The 16,542-nt window shown below is 39.8% G+C and overlaps 1 protein-coding gene across 1 annotated transcript in view; it reads left to right on the forward strand.

Moving 5' to 3' along the window:
- The first annotated feature begins 1,753 nt into the window (after window positions 1-1,753).
- Window positions 1,754-16,542, forward strand: part of cacna1ha (calcium channel, voltage-dependent, T type, alpha 1H subunit a) — a 63,251-nt gene continuing 48,462 nt past the window's right edge. The window contains exons 1-6 of the mRNA XM_075454868.1: window positions 1,754-1,860; window positions 2,291-2,424; window positions 3,667-3,764; window positions 9,777-9,936; window positions 12,820-13,144; window positions 16,089-16,181. Of these exons, the coding sequence (XP_075310983.1) occupies window positions 1,768-1,860; window positions 2,291-2,424; window positions 3,667-3,764; window positions 9,777-9,936; window positions 12,820-13,144; window positions 16,089-16,181 (903 nt within the window). The 5' untranslated portion in view covers window positions 1,754-1,767. The remainder of the gene's footprint in view (window positions 1,861-2,290; window positions 2,425-3,666; window positions 3,765-9,776; window positions 9,937-12,819; window positions 13,145-16,088; window positions 16,182-16,542) is intronic.

The raw sequence follows: 16,542 nt of genomic DNA on the forward strand, positions 1-16,542 counted from the left end.
CTTGTTGCTGACACAAACCTCTCCCTTGGTCCCTAACCATGAACTGAAGTCATAAGTTTCTGTATTTCAGTGGTCAAAACACAACTATCTGTATGTGTTTTAAGGGTCTTTCCATACATCCTATTTACGTTATGTAAAAGCCAGTCTCACCATTAGTTTTCCGCATTAGCTCGCTTTCCAATTAGAGTGGTACCTCGGGAATACATCAACACTGCAGCTCATTGCACAATGTAGATCACTGTGTGTGTGTGTGTGTGTGTGTTTTGGAGGGAGAGTGTGTGGGATGTGTATTTGTGGCAAAAGCCACACTAAAGTAGAAAAACAGCAGCATGAGTGCCTTTTTTTTCAGGGGAGAAATAGTTTAAGGCTGTTTTTTCTTTTACTGTTTCTCTCATTATTTCCCCTGATTTGGTTAAATAATCTCACACCCTCTGATACTCACTCATTTTCTCTTTGATTTCCTTGGTGTGTATTCTTCTTTTACTCTCATTGCAATGATGACACATCCTCTGTATTAAAGCCGCTGCAGATATTTCTGGGATATTCTCTCTCTAACGCAAATATTAGGCGTTTGTTTATGTTTTAGAAATTTTAATATTAAATCTGGCTGCAGTATGCTGTTTGTGCTCCTTGCAGAAATGCCGAATATGTTATCAATGATACTGTGACTCTGATAACATTCATGTTCATTCATTTAAAGACTATCCATCTGTATCCCCAACCCGCACACGGCACATCACCCAAATTTGGGGGTCTTTTCTGATTCAAACAAACAATCATTTGAGAGGAACAACAGAATTTTAAAAATGATGGACACTTTTATGATTTGTTATCACTCTGTAGAAATCTAAGATCCATTTTAAATCTTCATCCACGTTGTTGCACTCAGACCGCATCAAAGACTGAAAGTCTAGTTTATGCGATGAGGCATCAGTGTGGGCTGAATTATTGAGATAGCACTTTTTATAGTGCTCTTATTCAATAACAGAGAGAAATGGAAGGAAAGAAAAGTTGCCTGCACCCTTTGTAACTTATTGCTTTGCCCAAAAAGGATTAAAGGAAGGACTGAAGAAGTAGAAGGAAATCCATAAAAGATTACTCAGAAGTGCTTTTTTTTAGTCAGGTCTGAAGAGACATCTGACATTTGTAGCAATGAAATTATGTAAGTCAGAGGTTTTCACCACACAAATCTTAAATTCACCAAAGGTTTGATGGATAATCACTGTGAGACTTCCATCTTTTCAGACATTTTCCTGAGAGATAGTTCTCCTCCTGTCATTGTTCAGCCACAGCAAACACTTCAACAAGATCTGGAGCAGACATGAGCGCATCTAAATGTTTTTGTTTTTTTTTTAACTGTGAAAGGTCTGCCATCATATTAGCATCACTTAGTCCTATTAGATGCATGGGACTTGCACACATTTGTCTGTTAGTTTCAGTTTCAGACGTATTGATAATTACTAGTATCTTTTTTTGCTGGATCACATGACAACAGATGTATAAATCATCATCTTGTGTGTACCACAGCTCTGATTTTTATGTTACTGTCACTCACTATAAATGTCCCTCAGCTAATAAATCAGTGGACTTACCTGTGGCCGTGTTTCTTGTGAGCGGCACACATTTGATCTCCCAAAAAATAGGCAGTGCTGTTTAGTGCATATTATGCTTTTCTCGCTTATTTTGTGCCTGTTGCTGATGATTTAAAATGGCATCAAATGCGTAATGACCTTAACTTCTCCTTGCACGTGGTTTGAGCATGTGTCCATGCTGGTGATCCTGCTTAACTGTGTGACTCTGGGGATGTTCCAGCCCTGTGAGGATGTTTCCTGCCAGTCAGAGTGGTGCCGCATACTACAGGTTAGTGTGACACTCACCCTGTTAGCTGGGCTTACAAGAATATTCTCTGACGTGGGAAGTGTTATATTTGTGTGCCATGCTGCATTTTATTCCACTACATGAAAACGCATTCACCACATACATTCATATTCTTTACTGACATAAATGGCAAATTTATAAGAAGCAAATTCGTGTGCAGTGTGGGCATGTGGTAGAAATGGCAAGGAAGAATGTGGAATTAATTCACTCTCTTTTATAACAACTATAACCACATTCAGTCAGAATTGCCCCTTGTGTGGTTGAAACTAAGGGATAAAAGAAGTTTTTTTTCTGATACAGCTCCTTTTGGCACTTCTATATCTTCTTTCTACTTAACAATGACCTGACCTTTTTGTTGTCAGTGCCAATCACTTTTTGTGTGTTTGTGCTTATTTTTATTGTGTGCAACCAGGTGCTGGACGACTGCATCTTTGCTTTCTTTGCGGTGGAGATGGTCATCAAGATGGTGGCCCTGGGGATATTTGGCATAAATTGTTACCTCGGTGACAAGTGGAACCAGCTTGACTTTGTCATTGTCATGGCAGGGTTGGTACCTAATTTGCCCTTAACTGCCCATGATCACGAATGGCCGAGTTTTGTTTCTGTCATCGACAACCTGATAACAGCAGTATGGTTTGGATGTGGGATACTGAGTGACGTGAATGATCTTATTGTTATATGTGATCTTCTTTATACTTTCACAAGCCTCAAATTCCAATCTTTTCAAGTTGTGACACAATTAGGAGGATATCTACCGAAAGCTAAATAAAAATAAATTAATTAAAGAAGAATTCTCTAAATGAAATACAAATGGAAATAGGGTGCATAAATTTGTGATATTTGATTGTCAGCTTTTAGCTGTGATGCGTTGTATCCAAGCAACCATATGCAAAAGTCATGTGATCACTCTCGTTACACTAAATTAGTGGGCAGAAATATGATTCAGATGATTGCTCGTGATTCTAGCCCAAAAATTTGTTCTCATCATCTTTTGTCCAAATCGCCCACCCCTGAATAACAGCTTGCTTTAGAACAAAATAACATTTCTTCTTTTCCACATATTCTCACGTGCACAAAGCAAACAAGCACAAACCAGCACAAATGCAATCTCACACACACTGGAGTGTAAATGTTTTTTTCCCGTTGGAGGAGTAAATACAGTATTTCAGGGTTACTCAAAACTCACTCATGACCAAGCGCTCAAACAAGATGCACGATACATGTCTATCTATGTAGGCTAGAAGTGTTGTTGATACTCATTTGCTTAGTTTCTATATTTCTTTTTTACTTTTGTAGCACAAAAGCCTATTTGTGCAGGCTCTATACAACAGTAACCAAGACTAACAATGTGGGAACTGGTGAAATGAACACAATTTCTGCTGACATATAGCGGGGAGCGATAGGGGGGTGGGGAGGGGGTGTATATAAAGATTTGAGCATGCAAGTCAAGCCTCTACATCTCTTCCTCACAACTTCCTCACTCTCTTTGCTACTCCAGTATATTTAGACATAAAAGAAAAATAAATAAAAAATGTGAAGACCTTAACCATTTCCTTCTTCTATACTGTTATGCCTATTATTTTGTTTCCAAATTATGTAGACTATTGCCTCACATGATTAAAATGCACAGTAATTACGTGGGTTGCTTTATTACATCATTGGTGTGTGTGTGTGTGTGTGTGTGTGTGTGTGTGTGTGTGTGTGTGCTGTTTTGTTTTTATAAAGTATAGTACACCAAATAAAACTTTGCCTCTCTGCCTTTCTCATATATTTCTTATTTTTTTCCAGTGTGCTGGAGTATTCTCTGGATGGCCACAATGCCAGTCTGTCAGCCATCCGTACCGTCCGGGTCCTCAGGCCATTGCGGGCTATCAACAGAGTACCAAGTAAGTCCAAGTGTTATGAAGAATAGTTTGCGGCTCTACCCTCCATGATTAGTGATGGGGACATTAAAACCTGGGCAAAGCATCCTATACAAACTGCTAAACTCCTAAACTGCTGCTGCATCGGAAAAGTCCAAAGTGAGAGCTTCTCTGTTGGAAGTCTAATCAACTGTGTTTGCTTAGTCTATTTTGAATTAGGAATTCATGTATCATAGCTCACTCTAAAGAAGATTTGATAAAGAGAGCATGTCCGTAACTTGTTAGCCAAAAGTAAGTTAACTTGATGGATAGAGTTCATGACAAGATGTGAGTTGGAGGAGGAATTTGCCTCCAGCAGAGCTGACTTTTCGGTGAACATCAAGGATCTGGAGGTATGCCCTACAGATGTAAGTGCACATGAACCATCTTCCATCCCTTTGCCACCCAATGTAAACTTCCCTTGCTCCACCCCCTGCTGCAGCACAGTGTCCTTTCAGCGTTCTATCAAAGCCAGTGTTTGTTTGTTTTTATTTGATGTACTTTTCACAGTATTTCCTGTATTTCACCTGTGACTACTGTACTGCGTATCACTATCTGCCTATAATCCCTCAGTTTGTTTGCCACGAGCAGTGCAGTGTTTTGGCACCTGCATTCTCACTGCTTTCTTCATTAGTTGACAGATGTTCCAGGACTTTGGCGCTTGCTTTTAGCCCACTAGAACTCGCTCATAGTTTGTCACTTTCCTAAAAGCTCTGTGACAGAAACGGCCATGAATCTACAGCTAAAGAGGATCACGGGACAATGGTGTCATAACAGCTTACAAGATTATTAACCAACATACATTAGGCAAACGGCCAAGCTGTTTTTCAGACTTAGGCCATGTATTCATGTATCTGTTGTGGCTTAATAAAACAAAAAGACTGAGTATATATTGAAAAATGTGATCTTAATTGGTACATGGGAGTATAGTGCGGTGACCGCATTATGTCAACGTTACTGATGTGTGTTTGCTGAATGGCACCGGCAAGATAAAAAAACCATGACCCCTTGTATGTGACACATGACCAAATATTCCCTCATGCAAATGACAACATTGTTACTTTGCTGCTGGTGTTTGCACTTAATTTCCTGTGTCTGTGTGCTGGGTGGGGAGGTGCTTTAGGCAATGAGGAGAAACCAAACAAAATCACCAAGCATTGCAGGTTGTAATATTCTACCTCCCTGAACACTGGACATTTTACATAAACCTTATCATTGAACTAACAGTATAGCCCCGAAAAATACTTCCATGGACAAGGTGAAGTGAAACGTTTTGCTATAACCAGCTGCTACCCGAAGGTGGACGAGCAGAGGGGGGTCGATAGTGAAAGGACAGAGATGGAGACAGCAGTGAAGGTGACAGTGACAGGTATCACTTGGGGCTGAAAAGCTCAAGGTCAGTGTAGGCACACACACATAAAGCAAACATACCCCAAAGCCCACACTCACACACTCACAAGTGCATGCAACCACAGACTCCTGGAGATTTTTAAATTCTTAAAATCAGTGTTTTTTCCACACTATCTCTATTTATTTATCCTGTAACTTATCATCAGAGATTGAGTGTTTGTGGGTGCAATGCAACAAAGTTGATCGAAAAGCTAAAGTTTGTCTCTCCTACTGTTTTTTTTTCCTCCAAACATTCTCCGTCTCTATTCGTCTGGATTAGTGGAAATTAATTGTTAGATGGATGTTTAACGTGTTTTTGTGCGGTAGCTTGGTTACAGTGAGCATGTTTACAGAACTGGGGCTTGCAGGGAGCTTCTGCAAATTATCTGCCGACTGTGCAGCACACTGCATAAACACACACACGCACGCACGCACGCACGCACACACACACACACACACACACACACACACATACTGTATTCTGCTGTCGCTTAAATAAGTCATCAGAATTACTTAGAGATGTTTGAAACACCTTGTTTTTTTCCTGCTGATAGCGGGTTATTTTGACGTCCATCTTGATTTGACGACATGAGTAAGTTTAAAAAAAAAAAAAGGTCTTTCCTACAATATCACTTGGCTGGTTCCAACAGTAAAAATGAGAGCCTCCACACGAATGAGATCACAAGCAGAGAATAAAGATGACATTGCGAAAGGGAACAGTATCCACAAATGTGTGGCATATAAACTTGAAAAAAAAAAACTAAAACTCTTAGTCTTATAAAAGTCTTATATAAGTCTTATATACAGTTTTTAACCTTAGTATATGTGGTGATAGATCTTTGTTTGTTTCCATAATTGCGGGCAACCTGGCATTTATGACAATATATGTGTCTCATTCACACAAGCACACACACACCCACACGCATACTTTGTATTTGATTTGAAAGTAATGCAGTGCAATGTAAATACTTGTCATTTACTTCTATTTGTGTATCTACAATTTTAGAATTTTAGTTGTGTATTAACAACTGTAGAAATATGCTTTTTAGCACTCAGGTGGGCAGTTATTTTAAAAAAAAGTTTTTTATTCAAGATAGCAAGTCAACAAGTCCTCCAACTGAAACAGTCATAACTTATTTGTTTAAATCCTTCAATATGGCATCCTGTAAAGTACTGCCCATGCAAGCGACAGAAGGGAAATACAAACCATATGAATGTTTTTCCTCATGTTTTACATCTCAGAAGACAAAATCCTCATAGGCAGGAAGAAGGGTGGCTGGATGAAGCAGGATGGAGCTTTTTCAACTATCGGCCTTTGTGTGACGTGAGGTTGAAACTGATATACATCCTCTCAGTAACACAACAAAACACTTTTGTCCCTTGCCGGTTGAGTTTTGGCAATAACGTAACTTGGTGAGGGTGACAAAAAGTTCAGAGTCATCATCATAAACGCGACCGTCACTTTCATGGCCTTCATTTGGCTTGTTGCCTTGGTTGCATGTAAACACAACACGTTATGATGAAACACTGTCACTTTCTGGTTGTCTTTAAAGAATAACATCACTTGGTTAGGGCTATGGAACATTCTTTTTACTCCACAGCTATCACCCTCATGCATACAGTGTGCAGTTGCTCTCGTGACCACTAGAAGTTGCATATTCTTTGGCTGTATCTACCAGCATGAACAAATGCCACAGTTTCCTTCTAATTTTGCTTTTGTTTTCAGTGTTCAAGTTTTACTAGTAATGGAGTGTATTTTTGATACCTTCTCCACCACTTAACCACCATGCCATTGGCCTCATAAACTGTAGGCTCAGGTTCTGGTCCGTTTCTTAGTTCCCTCTCCAACAAAAGCCCCACTGTATGTCCTCAATGAGACTCATGAGTCGGGAGCAGAGGGCTTTTCCTCTGCTGCACAGCTGCGTGTGTGTTGGGGAAAAACTTAACACGAAGTGGCAAAAATTCAGCAAGGAAAGCAGGCGAAAGTCACTGAGGCTGACAGGTTGGCAGCTCGTCACATTACTGTGAAAAAAAGCTTCCCACGAATGGATTTCTGGGGTCTTAACTAATGCCAATACTAACTACTCTATTTTCTAGAATTTATTGATAAACCAAGCATTTGCTTCTGCTATTGCTTAGTTTGTAAAGAAACCTTCCTCTGGTGTTACGTCGGCCTCGTAGAAGCAACAGAGAAGCTTCACAGAGTTGCTTTAAAGGGATTTTTTTTTCATTCTTCAGGGGTTTCATTAATGCTCGGAGAAAGACTTTAAAAGTTCACTGATGTGATCACTTTATATTTGTGTGAGCTATGAAGATCACAGATTATCAAATGTCATGGGAAAAGACATTCGTTCCCTGAGTTTATAATTAAGACATACTTCGCAACAGAGTTGAAGGACTTATAGCAGGTTTTTTATGATGCCTGCAGGAAACTGACATTAAAGGCTCATGCCAGTGGACAATATGCAAGACACATACTAAGATATATATATCTGGGGCTATATTTATTGAATAAACACAGTAACACCCCGCTCAATGTTGTCGTAAAATGCAATGACCTTCCAGTTGGATGCCGTCAGTCCAATAAGAAATGTTATTACTTGATTAGCAACTTGAAATGCTTTTTTGAGAAAATTCTACTTTCAACAAATGGCCTTTTTGTGTCCTCTCAGCACCATTAACTCACACTGTTTGTTACTTGTTGACAAATGGGGCTTTGAAAATGTCATTTTTGTTCTTCTCAGTTCAAAGCTCAAAGGAAATTTACAGCGTTTTTTTCTGTTTGGGACGCTCTGGTCAGCAGTGCCACCTATGCACTATTCGATTGCATTATTCTAATTAAACTAATGCCAACAGAGTACATTTTCTTGGAGTAAGTGCACTTTCAATCTAGTTTTAAATATTTTGCAATGTATTTTGTTTTGCCCTGAGGAATGAGATTCAGTGTGTAACTAAATCACAGCATTTACCCCCCCCAAAAAAAAATCGTGTCAAGAGAATGCATTCTGCATTGGGTGTGTTGTGTATCTATTACAATAGCATATCTTCTATAATAACCTATACTAAAGTCAAGTCATTTCCCTTAGGATATTAGTAAAGTGTTATTGAGTTAAAATATATATTTTTTTATGAGCAGACTTCACTGCACCTTTATCTGAAAAGTAATGCATCCAGTATATGGCTATAGAGAGGTTCATAGCCTTTCTGAAACAGGAGTTTTACATATAATGGGAGATTGAATTCTCAATCTCACGGAACTGGAAGACTTCTTCCTGGACAGCCAACGATTTAAAGTGGACTTTTTTTACCTTGTGTGTCTGACTGACACAGAAATAAAAGGGGGGAAAGCATTACATTGGATACGACTCAAGGTCTGCAACTGCAACTGCAATTGGTCAATTCGTCTGGAAAGTCAAATCATTTCTTCATCAGTCCATCCTGCAACCGGGATGAACTGATGGAACATGGTGCTGTGCTGCTTTTTAAGGAGTAGAGCATGCCCTTGACAAAAAGGTTGTGTTTAATGAGTGCACAAAGAAGTAAACACTGATGAGTCACAGCCTCCGAGCAGGGGCAGCTGGTACGTCACAGAATAACAGCATCCAAAATCCAATCCCTACACTTGCAAACAAAAAGAAGTGGGCTGTATTCACATAATTATGTTTTTCAATTATGAGTTTATTTTCCCCACAGAGCATGAAAAATTGTGAGTAATCATACATTGTTTTCTTGTCAGCCCTGATACTAGTAATCTTATTTTGTTAATCTGCCTGGATGACCTCTATTACTAGTTGTAATCCCAACGTGTGCCTTAACATTAAAGATTGTTCATTCAGACATAAATTGTTGAATTGATTTAATTCTAAGAAGAAAAGCTCGTCTGACTTTACAAGTATGTCTTGAAAAAAAATGAACGTGCAGTTGAGTGAGATTTTCCTCTGACCTTGCTGAATGCCACTTCATCTTCCTCAGTTTTGGCCGGTCCCTAACTGTGAAGCTCATAGACAAGCTATTTGTTTTTGTTTCCCAGGTAACGTCATGATAACAGATTCAGGCAGGCTTTTCTCCTGCAGTGGCACAACACAGACAGCCTGAACTTGAAGAGGCATCTCTGCAGTTGTAAGAATTAGCTGTAACAGTGTGGCGTAAGCATAGAACGTTGTTATCGGCCTGTAAATGTGATCAGTGTGACAAGTGCTGTGCTTTAAGTGAAAAAGGACAGAACACAATGTTTCAACCTCAGGGACTGGATCCGCAACTCTGTTGACACTGAACGTGTCTGACATCTGGAGATGGATGCTGAATGCATGAGGTTAGATAATATTAGCCACAAGGAAGCTGTGAGTTCAAATCCCAGGGGATGAAATAATGTCAAACTGTCACTTTGAGGATTGTCACCGCTTGTGATTATATTGGCTGTGAGGGTGGAGTTACACGTCTCACACTCACAAGATCAATAGAATTTGTCAGGGTGTTGAGTAACCAGGGGCTAGTAAAAGACGAGCCGTTGCAAAACTCAGCTTTCGTACATTTCGAACTTGTGCATGTGGGACAGTCCGAGTTGTTAGTTTCTCATGGCAGCTTTATTGTTTGTGTCCCACTGTGTAGGTATGAGGATCTTGGTGACGCTGCTCCTGGACACCTTGCCCATGCTGGGAAATGTTCTCCTCCTCTGCTTTTTTGTCTTTTTCATCTTTGGCATCGTGGGAGTCCAGCTGTGGGCGGGACTACTGCGCAACCGCTGCTTCCTGGGAGAGGACCTAAGAACGTAAGCAGTTCGGCCTTGTAGTACAGAATTTGCATTTCTTCGTGTCTTTCTAGGCTAAAAGTAAGTGAGGGAGATGCAGGGAATTGTTACTCCTACGATTTCAAGAGATACGTGGTTTTGTTTTTTCTTGAGTAAAGGCAAAACAGAGATGAAAATGGAGATGAGATGATTAACTTTAATAGCAAGAGTTTTAAATCACACCAACATACACTGCTTATAAGTGCTGTTCTCCTCATAAGGTAACCAGTAGTAACTGCAGCTTACACGTATATTATTTAATTTAAACATAAAGAATTTTCACTTAAACTCTTCTCTTTCTCAGTTTCCATAAATCTTTCCCATTCAAGCTGATCTGTTATTCATGTGCAGCACCACCACCGCCGACCCACCTTGTCATTTCATAGTTTGTGTAATATTTAGTGATTGCACGAAGAAACTGTAGCTTGTTGGAGTATGCAGACTGCGTAGTGCCCTCAGGATATAACCACTGGCCCTGAGAAGTAAGGACTAAAAACGAAGAGATGGGCAGAGGAACATTTACTTGATTTACATGTCTCAGAGATGCATTATATAATATGTGTCATGATAAACCTATAAATCAGACCAGGTCAGTGCACGAGCTCTGACGTCAATTTCGCTCATTGCAGATTATGTGACTAGGTATCATTTAAAAACTTCACCCAACAAAAAAAAAAAGAAAAAAAGAAAGTTAAGAACACAGTAGAAAAGACCATCGTCTCTGGAAAGAGCTCTACAGCAATTGCCACATATTAGCTCAGCTCAAAGTTAAAGACCGTATGACATGCTCATTTTGGAGTTTACAACTTTAGGTGTTCTGCTTCAATTAAAAAAGAACAAGCACACAGTACGGATCCACTTGTGATGAGCTTGCATCTTTAAGGCCGAACTGATGTTGGTCCAGTTCGCTTGGATAGGGAAACTGATTGGTCGAACAAAAAGAAAAAAAGAGAGAGACATATTTCTAAAGGACAAACTGATTTTCAATCCGTCTCACTCGAACCATCATGTATAAAAACTGAAAGCCCAGTAGCAAACCACCAGCCCTTAACGAAAGCTTAGGGAATAAAAAGGCTTATTTAGACATGGACTACACCAATGTGACTCTGTCAGAACTCTAGAGCTCAGAAAGACCCATGACCCAGAAAGTTCACGCTGCATTCACTCTCGTCTCAAAGATAGATGAATAGAATGCCGCATCTCTGTCTTCACTGCACACGTTGTGAAAACAGCAGACAAGCCCATTTCCCCCCATTTATCTGATTCTGTTTTGTGGTGTAATAACATCAGATGCAAAAGCAGCAGATACACATTCCCCCTCTAAAATTAGGCAAACACACACAGAGGCACACATGCGTTAAGGCAGACGGAGAAAAGATCAGTCACCAATTTAGCCACAGGGAGGGAAATTATAGGAGGGAACATGAATAAAAAAAACAATCGCCAGTGTCTGTAACCTTAGGAGGCCAATAATGTCACTTCGAGGTCCTTGAACTAATTCTGTCTTTGATGTAATGGTACAAATTGTACCAGAGTAAAAGTGGATTAATCTTTTCTGTGTGTAAGGAGGAACAGAAGGCTGCTCTGTTTCCTCTCACAGAACAAATGGTTGTCTGACTTCCCGACCAATATGTAACCCTACTGTCTAAGATGACACACATGAACACATTCTCATGATTAGATGTTTCCCCTGTGAGTTTTTCAAATCAACGGGAAGCAAACCTTTTCCTACTTGGCACAAATAAACTTGATTCAAATAGCCTTTTTTTTTCTTTTAGCTATTCAACAGGCAGACAAGCGTCATATAAACAAATTCTGATGTGCTGGAAGGTAGGACCTAAATAGGGGCAGCAAGAGGCAGAAAAGTTACATGAAAAAAAGGATTTCCGATTTGTTTAAGCGCTGAAAAAGAGCAGAGCCAACAGTGGTCAGAAGTTATCTATCTAGAACTGGTCCCTCCCTCTCGTACCTTCAGAATGAAGCCAGAATGTCAGGCTTAAACCAAAGTCACTGCGGTGGAGAGCTCTCCAATGTAAGAGGCTTGATAAATGATGGGTGGGTAAACTGTGGGACCCACTCCTAAGTCTCTATCATGAGCAAGAAACATATATCCCCACCAATAGATTATTGGCTTGCTAGAGTCTTTTAATTTTTATGTGGGGATTTGCTCTAAATGCAAAATATCTTAACAACATTCAGCAACTGGCAAATATGGGGCATTACTTACTGTGACTCGAAGTAAATAAACGTTGCGTTCATTTTCAACCCAGTAAAGACCAATAAAGATTGTCAAAAAGTGTAGAAGCCATAGAAGGCTGAGGCCATACATGATCACCTGCAATAACAAACAAGAAACGGTGCAAAATGGAAGTGAGAAGTCACACTGTCCTCAGCAAACAGCAAATGGATTTTAAGCGCCATTGAGCTTTTATAGGACAGCAGGTTTATCCTTCATCATGTTACCAGGGATAACTTTTTGATTGGAGGTCAAATCACCTATTTGGATGCTAAGGAAGAAGAGTATACTAACTCCAAAGGTAGCTCACACGAGGCACATCAGTGTCATGTACAGCGCCACTTTATCATCAACCTACAGATTATGATGTTTAGAACAGCTACCAGTATGTGTATGTTCAGTTTGACATTTCATTAGATAAATGGGTGACAATTTACTGTCAAAAATTTAAGAAGTGCAATTTAAAACGCTTGACTGTTAGACTGTAGTCAAACTTCTAGTGGTTCACTCTGTTCTGCTTCTACGTGTTCCAAATAAGAAGTCATTTCATGTGAATTCACAAAGTATCTACAATCTATGTAGTGTCACAACATATTCAGTGGTTTCCATCATTTTTTCCCCTACATCAGAATTTACAACATGTCCATAAATCCTTACTACATGACTGAGGAAGGTGAAGACAGCCCGTTCATTTGCTCAGCTCCTCGCGAGAACGGGATGCTGCGCTGCCACGATGTGCCACCCTACTCTGAGGGCAGAGCGGACTGCTCATTGGCTGCGCCGCACCAAAGTTCTGCTCTGATTGGATCGTCCCTCGCGGTGGGTGGGGCCAGCGTTAACGGCTGTGTTAACTGGAACCAGTACTACAACATCTGCCGCCCCGGGGATCTCAACCCCCACAAGGGAGCTGTCAACTTTGACAACATTGGCTACGCTTGGATAGCCATATTCCAGGTGAGGAGTGACAGAGGTGCTGAATTTGGATTAGGAAGCTAAAACTATCCAAACAACCTTGGACTTCCATAGTCTATGCTAACACTGTCTGCGCTGTTGAGATATGAATTTCATCCCTTCCTGTAAATCTGCCCACGTCTCCATGACATATTTGTCTGTGTGTATATAATATCCTTTGACATACACATTGCTTTCTCAAAGAGAGTCTTACCTTTCGAAATGACTCCAGACAGCACCAACAGTGAGCACACACACACGCACACACACACACACACACATATTAATCCCTGTTTGGTACTCAGAACTTTCCTGTGTATGGTCTCAGCTCATGAGGCTTTGAAGATTAGATTTAGCTGTTTTTGTACTTTTTTTTTTTCTTGGAAGGGAGGGGTGGGGGAGAGGGTGTTTTGTAAACAGCATTTTGGGTCTTATGTGAGATTAGCTTTTTGCCAGGTGGATGATTTGTGAGCGCACGTCTTAATATCTTCCGTGTGCTTGCAGTGTGCGGCCAGTTTTCTGTTTGTTTGTTTTTACACAACAGAGACCTTTTTTAGATTGCAAGCGTTGGGGTGTAGAAGACGGAGAGAGTTGCACTCCTTAATGAACAAGATGAGGCGGTGTAAGGTGGGGCACACAAATCTCAGTCTCAAACAAAATATTCTGAGCATTTCCCTCATTTCAGAGAATATTTGGTCACAATTTGAAGAACAGACATGGAAAGAGATTGAAAGTAAAAGATGTTACAGAGAGAAAAGGGTATGGAAGAGCTATTTTGAATGTAAGCTTAGGATCTTGGTTTGTTAATCCTTCCCATACCTTTATTCCCTCAGTATCTGTACATGCATTGTACATTGAAATAATCACAGTCCGTGGCTCCAAACTGAGTTACTTCAGGGTTACGTTGGGACTTTTGATGAGTACAACTAAGTTTTAAGATGTCACATGAGTACCCATTTCAACCAAGCTTGTAACTTAATTGAGTCATAAGGTTAAGCGATTCACCCAAAACACCACACAGTCCCATGCTGATTCCTTTGCTGATTTTAAAATTACAAGCAGTTTTTTTTCCTGGAAAACAATTTAGGTTCGAGAAAATACAAGATGGTCGCATGATGTTGTTGCATATGTTTAATATTAGAGTTTCTGTTGATGCTCAACTCATGAAGGAAGAAACCAAGCAGATAAGTTGCTGATATCACATCAGCCCTTTCCAAATCTCTTGCAAATAAAAATCACAATATCAGATCTGTGAAAGAAATCTGATTTACTTGTTTGTCTTGATGCTGTTTGCTTAGTAATTGAAATGGTAACTTTATGGTGTTATCATCACACAACCCTTCATTGTGGGGTTATCAGTGCAGGGTAAATATCTCGTGACAGTATCAAGGCACCATGTAACCTATTTTCCTTGTGTGCACCATACATTAAAAATGATGAGGATCCTTAAGCTTTTTTTTTTACTCTGCTTTGAGATTCCCCAGTGACACTTCAAAGACCAGCTGGTGCCTGTGTCAGTGGGAACTTGAAGGCAGTTTTAAAGGCAGCATCAAGATTCCTCTTGCACTCTTTCAAGACTGTCTTGTAGGAAAATAAACATTAAAAAGCACAGGTGCCACATTCAAGATTCCCCACAACCACTCTTTTCCTTGGTTTTACCCCGGTAGAGTTAGCATCCAGTCCAACAGACATTGGTTCCATTTATTGAAGAGCAAGCTGAGTTTACAGCCCGATTGCGGCACCCGTAAAATAGTTTAGAATTTGAAAAATATTTCAATCTTTTTTTAAGGAGCATTTGAAACGAAAGGGAATCTAATTTAGACAGTCTAGAGTTTAATATTGTCTGTATCAGAATTGATGTTGTGATTGAACAGTCTATCACTCACTCACCGGATTTCTGTTAAAATGAACAGAAAGAAAGAATGGTGACCGATGAAAGTGAAAGCGACAAAGTTCAACATGAAAACATTTAGATGAGAGATAAAAGGTGACTTAATGATCAGGGGCATCCTAACTTTAAACCGGCCAACGTTTCTGTCATACAGGTCAATGCATACTGTTAGGGTTTAAGGAAAGCGTCGATTAGGTCTTTCACCAGTGACAGGACTGGATCCTTTGTTGCGTAGGTATAATCTTCAAGTTATCTCATCTGGGTCATCTCAATCACAGTCAGCTGAGATGCATATTTTTCCTCCACATGTATATTTTGCAGTCGTTCAAATTTACAAAATGGCTAAACACGTCATAGTTTCTTTTTCAAATTCTCAATTTGTTATATGAATGAGGGTATAGTCAATTCGATCTTAATCGTGAGGCCTGTGCATTTTGTATTTAGTAAAACATGTATGTCTGTTTCTGTAGAAAAACGTCATGGTTCTCATGTCTATTTTCTTCTTATTCACCCAAAGTATTCCAGAAAACAGTCAGTTTGCTGCCTCTTTGTGTGTAGATGGATTTAGTAAAAATTTACAGACGCACAAAGACGTGGCTTTTGGTATGTTTTTTTGTGTACCGTTTATGTAGTGCTTTCTTGCCATTTTTGTATAGCTTCTGGCAGTTTGTAATGTTTTATGCTCGCTGAGGGCATGAATGTTGAGGTGGGGGTGTATTATCGATTGGGCTGAGATAAATCATAACATTCAAGTCCTAGCATCACCACTGGTCATTAGTATGGCTACATAACAGTGTTATGGCACACACACACACACACACACACACACACACACACACACACACACACACACACACACTCATATGCTCAAAAAAAGTTGGAGGGACTTTTGAGGGTGTCTGAATGCCCAGTTTTCTACATATGCAATATCATTTTTTGTTTATAAAAAGAAATGAACAAATCCATAAAGGAACATTGTTCAATTCTGCTGACCATCATATTTTAACTAAAACGTTTCCTCTCTCTCTGTCTCTGTGTGTTTGTTACTACCACCAGGTCATCACACTGGAGGGATGGGTGGACATCATGTACTATGTCATGGATGCTCACTCCTTCTACAATTTTATATATTTTATACTGCTCATTATTGTAAGTACCACCTTTATTTTTTTAGTTTAGTTAACAATCAAACCTTAATAATGGAAACATTTTGCAAGAGCTCAATTGAATTACACATTTGATGAGGCCCATAATTTGTGTCCCAGATCTTCATGGACAATGGTCTTTGAGACTGACCCAGATACAGCTGCATTTCTCACTGCAATCCTAGCTTTTCCTCTGTTTTCATGTGGCTTTTTTTGTTGGGGCAGCAGTCATCTGTACATCAAGGATAAAAGAAGAGGAAAGATGGAATACATGTGTGTCACTGACACGTAGGTTGGTGGATGGTGAGAATGTGAGAAGAAACAGGAGTTGCTGAGGAGAGATGAAGAAAGAAAGTGCAAGGAGG

Source organism: Odontesthes bonariensis, chromosome 21, assembly GCF_027942865.1.
Source record: "Odontesthes bonariensis isolate fOdoBon6 chromosome 21, fOdoBon6.hap1, whole genome shotgun sequence".
NCBI classification, from domain to species: domain Eukaryota; kingdom Metazoa; phylum Chordata; class Actinopteri; order Atheriniformes; family Atherinopsidae; genus Odontesthes; species Odontesthes bonariensis.